The 15,111-nt window shown below is 36.0% G+C and overlaps 1 protein-coding gene across 1 annotated transcript; it reads left to right on the top strand.

Moving 5' to 3' along the window:
* The first annotated feature begins 101 nt into the window (after positions 1 to 101).
* On the top strand, positions 102 to 10,006 carry LOC110907446. Its single transcript, XM_035983100.1, has 12 exons — positions 102 to 174; positions 260 to 337; positions 441 to 479; positions 584 to 706; positions 2,930 to 3,124; positions 3,232 to 3,429; positions 3,526 to 3,768; positions 3,879 to 4,317; positions 4,418 to 5,358; positions 5,430 to 6,650; positions 6,837 to 7,065; positions 8,695 to 10,006. The coding sequence occupies exons 1-12, from the start codon at positions 102 to 104 to the stop codon at positions 10,004 to 10,006; spliced, it is 5,091 nt and encodes a 1,696-aa protein (XP_035838993.1).
* The last annotated feature ends 5,105 nt before the right edge of the window (positions 10,007 to 15,111 follow it).

The following is a 15,111-nucleotide window of genomic DNA, read 5'->3' as shown; positions in this document are numbered from 1 at the left end:
GTAATCCTCCACTTTGTTCGTTTACTTAACGGTTATACAGTTAACGATTTGGTGTTCTTCTTCTTCTTCTTATTGCAGTAACCTTAATCGCATTTCCGGTAATGTCAAAAAGATCGAAAAGTGAAAATTTTTCTTCTTCATTAAAAGATGTACAGAATGAGAACATTGCAAACCGTAAGTGCCATTTTTTATTGATTTATCATAATAAATTATACATTTACAGATCAGGTTACTTAATTTTTCATCTACCGTTTTACAGTTATAGTCATGCCGAAAAGGTCAAAGCTTGAGTCTTCGTCTTTCGGCAAGCAACCTTGCACTACAAACAATTCAAGTGGTAACATTTTGATTATCTTTCCGTTTAATTATTATTAGGTCGATACATGGCTCAAACCATTGACATATACTACTTTTGCATGCTTTTATTAATTACGTTGCAGGTGTGATATCAAGGATTCCATTTTCAGACATAACTAATGGTATACATATAATCCACACATATATGCATAATCCTTTAACATGCTGTTATAGTAGTTTTCTTTTTATTTATACTTTCTAAATTGTAATTTTAATTTTTTTTTAGTTCGAAATCCTGATACGAATAAGGAAGCGAAAGAGAGGCGAAGACAACGAAAAATCTATTTGGATTCTCGGAAAAATCAGTCTCTACGTAGACATTCTAACGCTCTCAGGAATGTATCTTCAGGTAATAGTTGTAAACTAAATCAAATTCTGAAAGGAACGTACCTTCATGTAGATATATTTTTAATAGTTACATGCATTCATGAAGATAATGTGACCACGATTGCGTCGTAAACATTTAAATAGCAAAACCTTTTGTCTGTAACAACTTATAATCGTATATTGATGTTGTAATTGCTAGATGACCATTATATTTAAAGTAGCATTCCAACAGGATACATGTATCACAATATTTAAACATATAACATAGGCCAAAATATTATCAAGTTCTGTTCCAACAGCTAACATAAACAAAACATTTAAACAGCTTCCTAAAAAACCAGTCCTACACACTTATATACTTATTGCCAAAACCGTTAGTTAGACAAAATTACCATATAAAATGGTTAAACGGTTTTGATCTATGGTACTAACCCCATTATTCTTCGATTACATCCCTAACAAAGAGTGTAGGCATGTCCTCATACCACTCTAAAACGCAAAGATAACCCATCTTGATGTTGTTTTCACGAACCCATGCTGGCCATCCCAGTACACTAAACCGATTTTTCTTTTTTGCTCTTTTTGGTTCAGCCGTGACGTTCAGATTTGTTTCCACACCACGCCTGTTTTTAATGGTCACCTTTCCGCAGCGATCGATTCCCATGGCTCTTGCAACCTTTACTGGTATACGCTAAAAAATGCCAAACAAGTATCCAGACGGTAATGATAAAGGCACTAAGGACACCATATAACATCAACAGTTAACTTACTACACAAATAATCAATATAAATACTTACAAAACGTGTACAAGAGGAGGGCATGAAAATGAGATTTGGTTCTGGTGCGTCCCAGTCAATTTCTTCGGAAGTGAAAGATTCGTCTGAGTCCGAATCTGTTAGCATTATCACTTCCGTTTCTTTGTTGTGTTTCTTTCGCTCAGTTGAAGAACGCGCCATTGACTACATACAATTATAACAGTAAATATTAGATGTTGATTATCATAGAACATATCGATATTGGAAAAATCCCCAAATTTAATAACATTTGTGTGTAACACTTATGCCAAACAAATATACATATCAACAATTATCCTGACCAAAAAACCTAAAACAAACAATAATAGATGTTCAGAAAAGAATCAATCAATAATAATAATAATGCCCCAACGATAATCATTATCAAATCGAAACCCTAAACCGACCTAACCGATAAAACAAACAATACGAAACCAAATCCTGAAACAATAACGGCAGATTAAGATCACAAAACATGTAATTTCGCTCAGCCAAAACGCTAATCTATATAACATGATGAAACGACGAAGAGAATGCCGTTAAAAACTATATGTTGTCTATCAAAGAACATGTCGGTTTATGAAAAGTCGTCAAATTTAGATTGCAAATCCCTAACACTGATTCAATTAAACCTCTAGGTTATGTGAGAAACATTAGTTTGAATCGTACCTGTTGTTCATTTCTCTTTTCGACGCTGATAATGTGAATGCCGATCGACTGTTAAACTTTGTATTCGTATGGAGACTGTTGTCATATATAGGGGCAACAATAGGGAAAGAGATAAGAATCATTGTTAGCTATAAAATATCTGATATATGATTTGACAAGTAGATGATTACTTATATATACTAATAAAACTATTTGATTACTTAATGTAATCAAATTATAAATATAAAACCGGTTGAATTTTTAATAAAAATAATAACTATAACATATTTTTTTTAAAAAAATATGAAACAATGAAATTATTTTTAAATATACTGATTCACTATACATTATAAATGTTACTAATAAATATCAAATTTAAGAACTTACAAACCATTTTCATTGCCGGAAAGAAATAAACCTATCATTTTTGGTCCATTCCCATTCCATTTATTATGTCGTCGTTCAAACTACTGCAAATTGTAATATTCTACCAAACTGCAATACAACTTCCTTTATGTTACTCCTATGTCAGAAAACATGCCATTGTATTACACATAACAGTTTCCTATTTTCGAATACTTTATTTGTAATTATACATCAAATTCTATTTATACACATGTATTGTATTTATACTCACGTATTTACTATTATCCCAGATGTCCAGCAACGAACACCATTGGGCAACATTTCAAACGGTATTATTTAACTTTTTATCTTCAGAGTATGCACATTTTCAATTTAAACCCTATCATTATATTTCATTTAGCTTATATGTGTTTTATATTTAATGATTGTCTGCAAGTTTTCATCCCTAAACTTACTCAAGATGAGAGTAAGGAGAGGCGTAAACTTAGAAAATTATACATCGATGGTAAACGTTATGGAACGCAAAAAGGTACATCACAATCTATACATGTTATAGCATCTACCTCTGGTTCTTCATCCATTCCGCATGACATGGTCAATGTTACAACAGAGGCGTCCATTGGATATGGAGGTAAAACTTTAATAAATGTTTGAAGTACGATATTATTAAAAAAAATTAAATTCTTTAGTGGATAATGTTTATATGTGAATTATCTATTTTTTATTATAAAACTACAGTTTTTGACCCGAGACTTCTTCAAAATCACTGCAAAGAGAGACGGAGGTTAAGGAAGTTATATTTAGACAGTAAAAGATCTACAAGTCTACAACGACGAAAATTACACCCTTCCAATACTTTATCATCTTCTTCTGAATTAAGATTGATATCTTCCAACACGCACAACGTTACTCCTACAACGTCGGTTGTACCTACAAGTAATAATTATATTTACCAAATAATTCAAATTTAATTTCAAAAACGGTATATATGTTTAAAAAAGTTAATAAGTTTGAGTATATTATGTTATTTAGGTAATCTTAGTTGTCTTACAAACAACATGACTACACCAATAAACATCCGTCGTTTTTCTCTATCTTCAAACATCACAAATTCTAGCAACACACCTACTATTCTACAAAGTTCTTCTTTACAGAGGATGTCGCCGGGAAAACGTAAGTTATTAAGTAAACCACGAGTTACAACTCCTATACCAATGATCGACTTGACGACAGAGGAAACTACAGATGATGCAATTTACAAAGGAGTTTCAACAGGTATAAGATCAATTATTTTATTTATTTAATTAAGTAAATAGTATATATTTTTTTATACAAACTTATACTTCGTAAAGTAATATTCTTTTTTTGTTCAACTAACATTACAGATTATTTTGATCATGGTGACCAATGTATTACTTGTGAAGTATGCAATGCTAAATTATGGGATGCTGAAAAAGGAAGGGGAAGAAAAGAGAAAGGAAGAATATGCTATTTCTTATGTTGTGGTTATGGAAAAGTAGAGCTACCAGATTATAAAGATACTGTTCCAAGTTATACGAAACTTTTTACGTATAAGGATAAAGAAAGCAAACATTTTTTGAATAATATTCGACGGTATAACTCCATATTTGCTTTCACGTCAATGGGTGGTAAGGTTGATCACACTGTCAACAGAGGTAACGGACCATTCTGCTACAGAATTAGTGGAGAGAACTACCACAGCACTGGAAGCCTGCTTCCAGAAGACGGAGATCAACCTAAATTTTGCCAGCTCTACATTTTCGATACTGACAACGAACTTTCCAACAGACAATCCGTTTTTAGGTAAATATAATAAAGTATAATTTTTTTCCCATCAAATCTTTCTATAATATATTTTTTATTAATATTGATGTTTGTTGACACTCCACTATTTTTTAATCAGTCGTTCCAAGGATTCATCATCCGCGAGTGTCGCTGAACTTGATAGTAAACTGATTGAACATATAAAATGTGTTTTAGATTCAGAAAACCAGTTGGTAAAAGCTTATAGGATGGTTAGAGACTGTTTTCATGAAAACCCTGATCTTAATCTGAAGCTTCGTCTAATTGGTATTAGAGAAAAGGATGGACGAACGTATAATTTACCAACTTGTGGTGAAGTTGCTGCTCTAATTATGGGGGATATTGCAAACACAATCAACAATAGAGATATAGTTATTGAAACGCAGACAGGTACTTTGAAAAGAATTAGTGAATTGCATCCTTCATACCTTGCACTTCAATATCCTATTTTATTCCCTTATGGAGATGATGGTTACAGAATTGACATCCCTCATCGAGGTGTCGTAGACGTAATCAATAAGAAACGTCCAAATTGTACAATGAGAGAGTTTTTTGCATATCGTGTGCAAGACAGAATTAATCAGTTTTCATTGATTCTGAATTCAAGGAGACTCTTTCAACAATTCTTGGTTGATGCGTATACTATGATTGAGAGCGAAAGGCTTAACTACATACGACTTCAACAAAAGAATCTAAGGTCAGATAGCTATGAAAGTCTATGTGAATTAAGAAATAAGGGCCAGCAAGACATATCTAAGGTTGGAAAACGAATCTTTTTGCCCTCTTCGTTTACCGGTGGCGCTAGATATATGATGCAAAATTATTTAGATGCCATGGCTATCTGTAAGTGGTTTGGTTATCCGGATTTTTTTATAACCATCACGTGCAATCCAAAGTGGCCTGAGGTAAAAAGGTTTCTTAGAGACACAAATCTTAAACCTGAAGATAGGCCCGATATACTGACGAGATTGTTTAAAATAAAGTTGGATTCAATTTGCAAAGATTTTAAAGAACGCCATCTATTTGGAAAAGTTGCAGCAGGTATTTTATCAAATTCCTTTTTATATACATATTAGATTATTTAAATCTACTAATGATTTCTTTTTGTACAGTTGTTTACACAATCGAGTTTCAAAAGAGAGGATTGCCTCATGCCCACCTATGCTTATTCTTAGAAAATGAATCCAAACTTCCAACGGTAAACCATGTTGATCCATTTATAACTGCAGAAATCCCTGATGAAGATGAAGATGCAGAATTATATGCGCTTGTGAAAGACTATATGATTCATGGTCCATGTGGTAACGCTAATTTAAGTTGTCCATGTATGGTTGACAATAAGTGTTCGAAGGGTTTTCCAAAGAATTTTCAAGATCATACTACACTGGATTCAAATGGATTCCCAATATACAAAAGAAGAGATAATGGTGCTTATGTAGTAAAAAATGGAATCGACTTAGACAACAGAAGTGTTGTGCCATACAACAAAAAACTTTTGAAACGCTACCAGGCACATATAAATGTTGAGTGGTGCAATCAAGCCGGATCAATTAAATATTTGTTTAAATATATAAATAAAGGCCCTGATAGAGCAACCGTTGCTGTTGTCCAACATGATAATAACAATGAACAACTAGAACAAGACGAGGTCAAAGAATATTATGATTGTAGGTATATATCGGCTTGTGAGGCATCTTGGAGGATCTTCGCCTATGATGTGCATTACAGGACTCCTTCTGTTATGAGGCTGCCTTTCCATCTTCCCGGAAAACAACCTGTTGTTTTTGGACCCGACGAGGATATTAATCAAGTCCTTAACAAACCATCTGTCAAAGCTTCAATGTTTCTTTCCTGGATGGAACGTAACAAAGACCCGAATGACACATTGGCCCGTACACTTACATATGTTCAATTTCCAAGTTGGTATGTATGGAAGCTTGATAAACGTTGTTGGGAACCTAGACAAAGACATAAGTCAATTGGGAGAATTCACGCTGTAAGTCCGTCTCTTGGGGAAGCATATTATTTAAGAATTCTTCTTAACAAAGTGAAAGGACCAAAATCTTTTGATGATATTAAAACAGTTGATGGTAAGGTATATGATACATTTAGAGATGCATGTTATGCACTCGGTCTTTTGGACGATGACGCAGAATACATTGAGGCAATCAAGGAAGCAAATGAAACAGGATCCCCTTCGTATCTTCGTAATTTATTTGCTACTTTGCTATTAACAAATACGTTGTCCAGACCTGAGGTTGTATGGGAAAGCACATGGAGATACATGACAGACGACTTTATCTACAGACTTAGAAAATATCATCGTCTTACAGGTAATTGTTTTACACAAAATGTTGTTATTATCCCTTTTTTTTTTTTTTTGGTTGCGTTAAAAAAAAAACAATTTTCATTTAAAGAAAACATGGTTTTGTGTTTCATTTATGCTATATGGTTTGGTTCATTAAATATTTTTTGATTTCATAACTTGATAATATATTTTTTTTTCCAATTTTTTACAGCTTTATCAATTCCAGATCACCAGCTTAAAAACTACGTTTTGAGTGAAGTTGAAAAATTCTTAGCCAGAAACAACTCATCACTCAAAAGATTTGAGACAATGCCGTACCCAGATACTGCGTCTATGTCTGATTCAGACAATCGTTTGATTAACGAGGAGCGTATCTACGACCAAACGAATCTTCAAGTTGAATTTAATAATCAACTTAATTTGCTAACTGAGGAGCAACTGTAACAACTGTCACTAAAATCCATAATTAGGATGGTAATTAGGTAATAAGGAAACCCTAATTGAAAAACCCACGTGATTCTGCATAAACCCTAAAATTTTCATAACAATCGGAATCAGGATCAGGGCCCCTAAAACTTAGGGGGGGATAAACCCTAGTTGGTAATATCTTAATAAAATTTACGTGGGAGCTAAGTTTCCGTCGAAACTGATTCAGTAAAGCTATACCCACAGCAAGGCTACCCTAGGCTATGTAGGTTTCCCAGGCGAGTCGCGACAGGTGTCACGACTTCTTCCGCGACACGCGGGGGAGTCCAATTTCAAGTATAAATAGAGGGGGTTGGCACTTGAAGTTCGGTGTTCATTCGACGTCCTAACTCTTAATACTCTCTGAGTTATAGACGTAATAGTTCACAAACACACACGATTATCGAAACGCTGCCGCAATCAGGGTAATAACTCGATCGCTATTACGATTCAACGTCCGATCGATTATAACTATCCAACGATAGTCCGGGTGCTGCTCAATTGAGCTTGTACTTTGATTATTCGTCGTGATTTCGACTTGAATATTTGAGTGCTGTTCGAATTCGGACTATGCTCTGTTATTCGTTGTGAATCCGACTGAATTATCGAGTATTGCACTGATTAATCGTTGTGAGGGTTTAATCTCGTGAATTGACGTAACTGCTGTATTAGTTACTAACCTGTCTGTGTGTGCATTGTGTTAAACTAGGTGTAATCAAGGCTAATCAGTAGGCTTATATCTATTGCTCGTTAATCTGCAATGTGAGTCATTCTTCTTTTTAAATTGTTTTCTCACCGTTTGTGAGTAAGTATTACAATACCTCAAATTATTTTCAAGGTTATAATTACAGGGATTAAGTCTTTGTAATCACCAAATTACAGCTGGTATGTGGGGTATTGTGCACATTACTGTTATTATCACTCTATGTGAGTGAATATTACTCTATGTGAGTTATTATTACTCTGTGTGAGTACACCGTCACTATTTGGGCAACGGGACCCAATAGTGGTATGACCACAGTCACAGAAATGAATCGAGTGACAAATACCCATTCTTGATAATTGGTTGATAGAAACATTGTAATCGCTCTTAATACTGTGAATTATAACTAACGGGTCGTTTTAGAAAACAGAATGATTCACTCAGTATTTCCCCGCTGACAAAACCTTTTTCAAACATGTTTCAGGTGATCTGTGTGATCCAGGAAAAGTGCAGTAAAGCACTATCAAGCTCAGAGAAGTGGCTCAGTGTAAATAAACCAATAAAACGTGTTTTGAAAAATAAAGATTTCTGTGTGAAATCAACTATTGTACATTATGGGATTTATCCCTTAAACTTAGTATAATATATTAAACGAGCATATTTTACGGATAAAAGATCCTGTTATAAAAAGACTTCCGCTGCCGCATAAATTAAATACCACGGGAACTGCCTCGCGGGCCCCGACTCCGTCCAGGGTGGGTCGGGGGCCGTGACAGCAACGGTCAGTTTTCCAACAAATAATCAACGCAATTGAGGGTAACAAAGGTGGGGTTTTTTTTGTGTACGGCTATGGTGGGACCGGCAAGACCTTCTTATGGAAGACATTATCTGCGGCAATCAGATCAAAAGGTCAAATTGTATTAAACGTTGCTTCAAGTGGCATCGCGTCGTTGTTATTGTCTGGTGGCAGGACCGCGCATTCCAGGTTTCGTATTCCATTGAATCTTACAGAGGATTCAGTTTGTCATATAAAACCTGATGGAGATGTTGCTAGACTACTACACGAAACAAACTTGATTATATGGGATGAAGCGCCTATGGTCCATAAGCATGCATTCGAAGCGTTGGATAGAACAATGAACGACATTTTCAATATCGACACTTCCAACAGATCAAACATCCGCTTTGGAGGAAAGGTTATTGTTTTAGGAGGCGATTTTAGACAGATCCTTCCTGTTGTTCCAAATGGTGGAAGACAAGAGATTGTCAATGCCTCAATAAGTTCGTCTTATCTGTGGAATACATGTAAGTTGCTGAGACTAACAAAAAACATGAGGTTAACAGTTGGAAGTTCAGCATCGGACGCTGAAGAAATAAAACAATTTGCCAAATGGCTTTTGGATATAGGTGAGGGAAATGTTGGTGGTCCAAATGATGGAGAAGCGTCAATTGAAATACCAAGCGACCTTCTAATCACTGATACATCGGATCCCATTTCAACTTTAATTGATTTTGTGTATCCTTCAATTCTCGAAAACTTCAACAATCAGAATTATTTCAGTGAGAGGGCTATACTTGCACCTAAGAACGAGGTTGTTCATGAAATTAATGATCGGTTGTTGTCACTATTCCCAGGCGAAGAACGAGAGTATCTTAGTTCAGACAGTCTTTGTCAGTCTGAAAATCCAAACGCTACACAACAAAAACTATACTCTCCTGATGTGCTTAACGGTCTTAAAGTATCCGGCTTACCTAATCATAGGCTAGCACTAAAAGTAGGCGTGCCGATGATGCTATTACGTAACATTGACCAACAAAATGGGCTTTGCAATGGTACACGACTACAAGTCAAAAAAATGTATAACCGTGTAATAGAAGCCGAGATAATATCCGGAGGGAACATAGGCACTCGCACTTATATACCAAGGATTAGTTTGATACCTTCTGATAAAAAAATTCCTTTTGAGTTTCAAAGGAGACAATTTCCGTTGGCTGTTTGTTTCGCAATGACTATTAACAAGAGTCAGGGACAATCACTGTCTAGAGTTGGTCTGTATCTGAAGCAACCAGTTTTCACCCATGGTCAGCTGTATGTTGCTTTATCAAGAGTTAAAACCAGACAAGGAGTTAAACTTCTGATTTTGGACAATGACGGCAAACCTACTAATAAAACGACAAATGTAGTTTACAAAGAAGTATTTCGTGACTTGTGATCTCCATGTACTCATTCATCAAACGATCTTTCATTCCATGTAACTGTTCCATAAAAATCATAATAACATGTTTTTGAAGTTATTTAATTTTTAATTATTTTTGTTTTTTAATCAATTTTGTTACTGTAATAAAAAACGTTTATACTCATACACATACTTAAATATTAAACTAAAAGTATGCATAAATAAACAGTACGTTCACTTACAATCCTCTATCCATTATCTTCCATATACGCAATATTACACAAATTTGGATCATCATGCATCTGGATTTATTACATTATTTGTCTCATTGTAGTTTACTAAATTATTATTACTTGAACTGTCACACCCCAACCGATGGCGGAAACATCGGGATGAGACGAAGTGTGTAGATTGCTCAAAACGTCATAACACTATGTGACAATAATTAATTTAAATTCAAACTTCATTTCAAAACTAAAAGTCATACATGATTCAAAAGAAAATAACAACATTGTTTCATAACATAACATAACAGACAAAATGATAGATTAATCTAGGTGTGTATCTAGTCCACCCTAAACTTGTTTCATGAATCATCCATACTTCAATAATCAACCTGCAACATGTATTAAAATAGAGTTTCAATGCAAAAGCAAAGAGCGAGTATACAAGTTTGTTTACATAGCATAATAGAATAAAAACTCATATCCAACATGAACATAACAAAATAGTTTCAACGTGCTAGTTTACGTAGTCCAAGTGATAGCCCAAGTTTCCCAATGCGTTTAAAGTACCTAACCCAAAGTTTAACGGGAGGTTGTTATGTCTCCTCCTAACAATACCCCAAAGACTAACGGGGAGGTGCATTACTCCTATAGCGCTACTATTGTTAAGGCGGAACTACACACAAGAATTAAACGTTCACATTGCACAAAAAGTCTCAAGATTCACAAGTTTCATGTTTCATGTTTAAATGGATAGAGTAAGTTTCAAATAAGTTTCAAGTGTCGTGTGTGTTTAATATAGAATACATGTTGCACCCAAAGTGTTAAAAGTAGAAATGGGTTCGAGTATACTCACGGTTTACAAGTGGTGACTTGAAGTTCCGAGAGCAAGTTTGTAGATGAGTTAGTTTGGAGCACCTTGTCCTTCTACACAAGGAAACGTAGGTGTGTGAGTTTGGCGTATACGGAAGATTATAGATTCGGAGTTTTTAAAATATAAAGAAAGTAACATAGGTGAAAATAATCATCTTGTACACATAACTCTTGTTCTTGACACTATTGAAACTCAAAAGAGTTGGTATGATTTCATGGATTCTAAGATCCATTAGAGTCGTAACAAGGGCATGGTCATAGATGATGTAACGTCCACTTAACAAATAACTATTAAGTCATCATCAAGTCTTAGTTACTTAGATGTATACATATAGAATAACTTAGATATTATATAGTTTTACAAGTCTTAAGATTCAAGCATGAGGTAGGAGATTAATGTCTCCATTTAGGTACCTCTTTGTGTCATAGAATACATACATGAGGTAGGAAGAACAAGCTTCCATTTAGGCACCTCTATTGTTCACCACTACACTTGTTGTTATAAACAACAAGGAGGGTCATGAACATACAAGTATCAAAGTATTAACAACAACTAATCTATAGTAAAACATCAAGTAATGAGTGGATTCTTATGAAGGATAGCCCAAGCTAATCCAACCATCTCACATTCAACAAGTTTCACACTTGAACATTACTTGTGGGTAAAACCCTAATTAAAAACAGAAAGTTTATGAGGCTTTAACCTCTGATTTAGATGTCTCAACCATGTTTTTAAGCCTAACCAACCATAAGAGAGGTTGTAAGCATTAGGACATTGGTTTGAGATGTGTTTCACACAAGTTGGATGAAGTTTGCATAAGTTTGAAACAAAACAGAAAGTTTTTGGTCAATTTCGGAGCAATTCCAGGTCTGATTTCTCCAAGGAGAAGTCAAGGAATCAAACTACATGATTAACCAAGCAAGTAGGAAAAAGAATGAGCAAAAACGGACAAGAAACGAGTGAGATATGCTCACTTTTGTGAAGTAGGATGAATCTGCTCGAACACCAATTTGCAGCTACGTTTTTGGATGATTTGAGAGAGATTTAGATGAGTTTGTAAAGTGTTTAGGACTTGGATTAGTGTGGTATTTATAGGAGAAGGTTTGGGTTAGGTTGTAGTTGAGTAATTAATGTTAAAACAAGGTTTAAAACTCAAAAAAACATAAAAATCCCGCTCAAAACGCTGAAATGGGGAATCAGTTCGCGGCTGTTAATCTGGGCCACTGTAGCGAGTCCTTAAATGGATTTTTGTCCGGGTAATGTTCAATAAAGGGCTGCAGAGCAGCTGGTTATGTTGTGCGACTGTGGGGATGCTGACCCGGGTTCGAGTCCCGCGGTCAGCGTTTTTGTTTCTTTTTTTTTTCCTTTTTGATTCCAGAACCATATATTTTCATCAATTAACACAAACAGCCCCTGTACTTAGTAACTTCTTATGTTATGTTATTTAAAAAAAGAAACTAGCTTCACAACTAACTAACTTGGTTAGTTAGTTGTATATATATATATATATTTTTTTTTTTCTAACTTTAAAAGTTTAACGAGACTAACTAGGTTATTAAACTTTTAAATAAAATTAATTAATTTAATTAATCCAAACAATTTGAAAAGTGACCATATTTATAATGAATAAAAAAAATTATTCTTTAATCGATTATTCGTTTCACAAAGCTTTCGAGTTTCGAGATTTAGGATTTGAATCTCATCATTTTAATAGTTTCAACTAGTTTAACGAGTATCGAGCGTAATAACGAATATATCGTTCAAGCGTGAAAATTTGCACATAAGTCTAACACAAACATGAATAAAATAGCTTCGTTTTCATTATGATCAATAGTCTCGAATTACAAACGGAACGAAAGTAGATTACAAAGAGAGTTCAAGTGTCTAAATATGGAAGGTACAACACGACTTGCTAAAATAAGAAAGGTTCGAAAATGCGGAGCGTTACAGTCTCCCCTCCTTTAGGAAATTTCGTCCCGAAATTTAGGAAGACGTAGGGAAGAGATGAGGGTACTTCGACTTCATATCACTTTTGAGTTCCCAAGTAAATTCGGCGCCACGTTTTCCTTCCCATCTAACCTTGACGATAGGAATTTTACTGCGCCTTAATAACTTGACTTCTTGGTCCACGATTTCGACAGGTTTTTCCACGAAATGCATAGTATCGTTGATTTGAAGATCTTCGAGAGGAACTTGAAGTCCTTCATCAGCGAGACATTTCTTTAGATTCGAAACGTGGAACGTTGGATGAACATTGCTGAGCTCTTGAGGTAAATCGAGTCGATAGGCCACCTTACCAATCCTTTCGAGTATCTTGAAAGGACCGACATAACGAGGGGCAAGTTTTCCCTTTTTACCAAAACGAACCACTCCTTTCCAAGGAGATACCTTGAGTAAGACATGGTCCCCAACGTTGAATTCCATTGGCTTTCGTCCCTTGTCAGCATAGCTCTTTTGACGATTTCGAGCCTTGAGTAGATTGTCACGGATTTGGAGAATCTTATCCGTTGCTTCTTGAATGATCTCAGGCCCAGAAAAATGCTTATCACCAATCTCGTGCCAGCTTAAAGGAGAACGACATTTGCGACCATATAATGCCTCGAAAGGAGCCATTTGAATACTAGAGTGGTAGCTATTGTTGTACGAGAACTCGATCAAAGGTAAATGCACATCCCAACTACCACCAAAGTCGATGACACAAGAACGGAGCATGTCCTCTAGGGTTTGGATAGTACGTTCAGTCTGTCCATCCGTTTGGGGATGAAAAGCCGTACTAAGATTCAAATGAGTACCCATAGCGGACTGAAAAGTTTGCCAGAGACGCGAAGTGAATCGACCATCACGATCAGAAATGATGTCGAGAGGAACACCATGATGGCGTATGACTTCATTGGTATAGATACGAGCAAGTCGTTCAACCTTGAAATCCTCACGAATGGGAATGAATTGAGCGGACTTGGTCAAACGATCAATGACCACCCAAATACTATCGTAACCAGCAGGTGTACGAGGAAGTTTAGTTATGAAGTCCATCGCAATGCTATCCCACTTCCAAACAGGGATTTCAGGTTGTTCGAGTAGACCAGAAGGTCGTTGATGCTCGGCTTTGACTTTCGAACAGGTAAGACACTTGGAAACGTACACAGCAATGTCTCTCTTCATGCCGGGCCACCAATAGGATGTACGTAGATTATGATACATCTTGTCAGCGCCAGGATGAATTGAGTACCTAGATTTGTGTGCTTCGTTCATGATAAGGTCACGAAGGTTGTCGCGGTCTGGAATCCAGACGCGATCACAACAATAAAGAAGACCATCAGGTTTTGAAACGAGTTGACTCTCAGATGCTCCACGTATTTCTACGGCCATGGAACCTTCATTGATAGATGAGTATTGCGCTTCACGAATACGATCGTGAAGATCGCTCGAGATATGAAAACAACGAATGACATCTACATGAGCCTTACGACTAAGTGCATCGGCCACGACATTCGCCTTACCAGGATGGTAGCGAATCTCGCAATCATAGTCGTTAAGTAATTCCACCCAACGTCGCTGTCGCATATTGAGTTCTTTTTGGTCAAAGATGTGTTGCAGGCTCTTATGGTCAGTGAAAACCACACACTTAGTACCATATAGGTAGTGTCGCCAAATCTTTAACGCAAAAACAACTGCGCCAAGCTCGAGGTCGTGGGTAGTATAATTTTTCTCATGTATTTTGAGTTGGCGAGAGGCGTAAGCGATGACTTTGTCTCGTTGCATGAGCACACAACCAAGACCACGATTTGATGCATCACAATACACCACGAAATCATCATTCCCATCAGGGAGAGCGAGAATAGGAGCGTTGCAAAGCAAGTCCTTGAGAGTTTGAAAAGATTCCTCTTGCTCAGGACCCCAAGCAAAAGGTTTCTCCTTTTGAGTCAACGAAGTGAGAGGAACGGCGATCTTTGAAAAATTCGAGATGAATCGACGGTAATAACCCGCCAATCCTAAGAAAGAACGGATTTCAGAAGGAGATTTAGGCGCGGTCCAATTCTTCA

Source organism: Helianthus annuus, chromosome 14 (genome assembly GCF_002127325.2).
Source record: "Helianthus annuus cultivar XRQ/B chromosome 14, HanXRQr2.0-SUNRISE, whole genome shotgun sequence".
Taxonomy (NCBI): Eukaryota; Viridiplantae; Streptophyta; class Magnoliopsida; order Asterales; family Asteraceae; genus Helianthus; species Helianthus annuus.
Note: the sequence above shows the minus strand (reverse complement) of the source record. Positions and strands in the feature narration are given on the sequence as shown.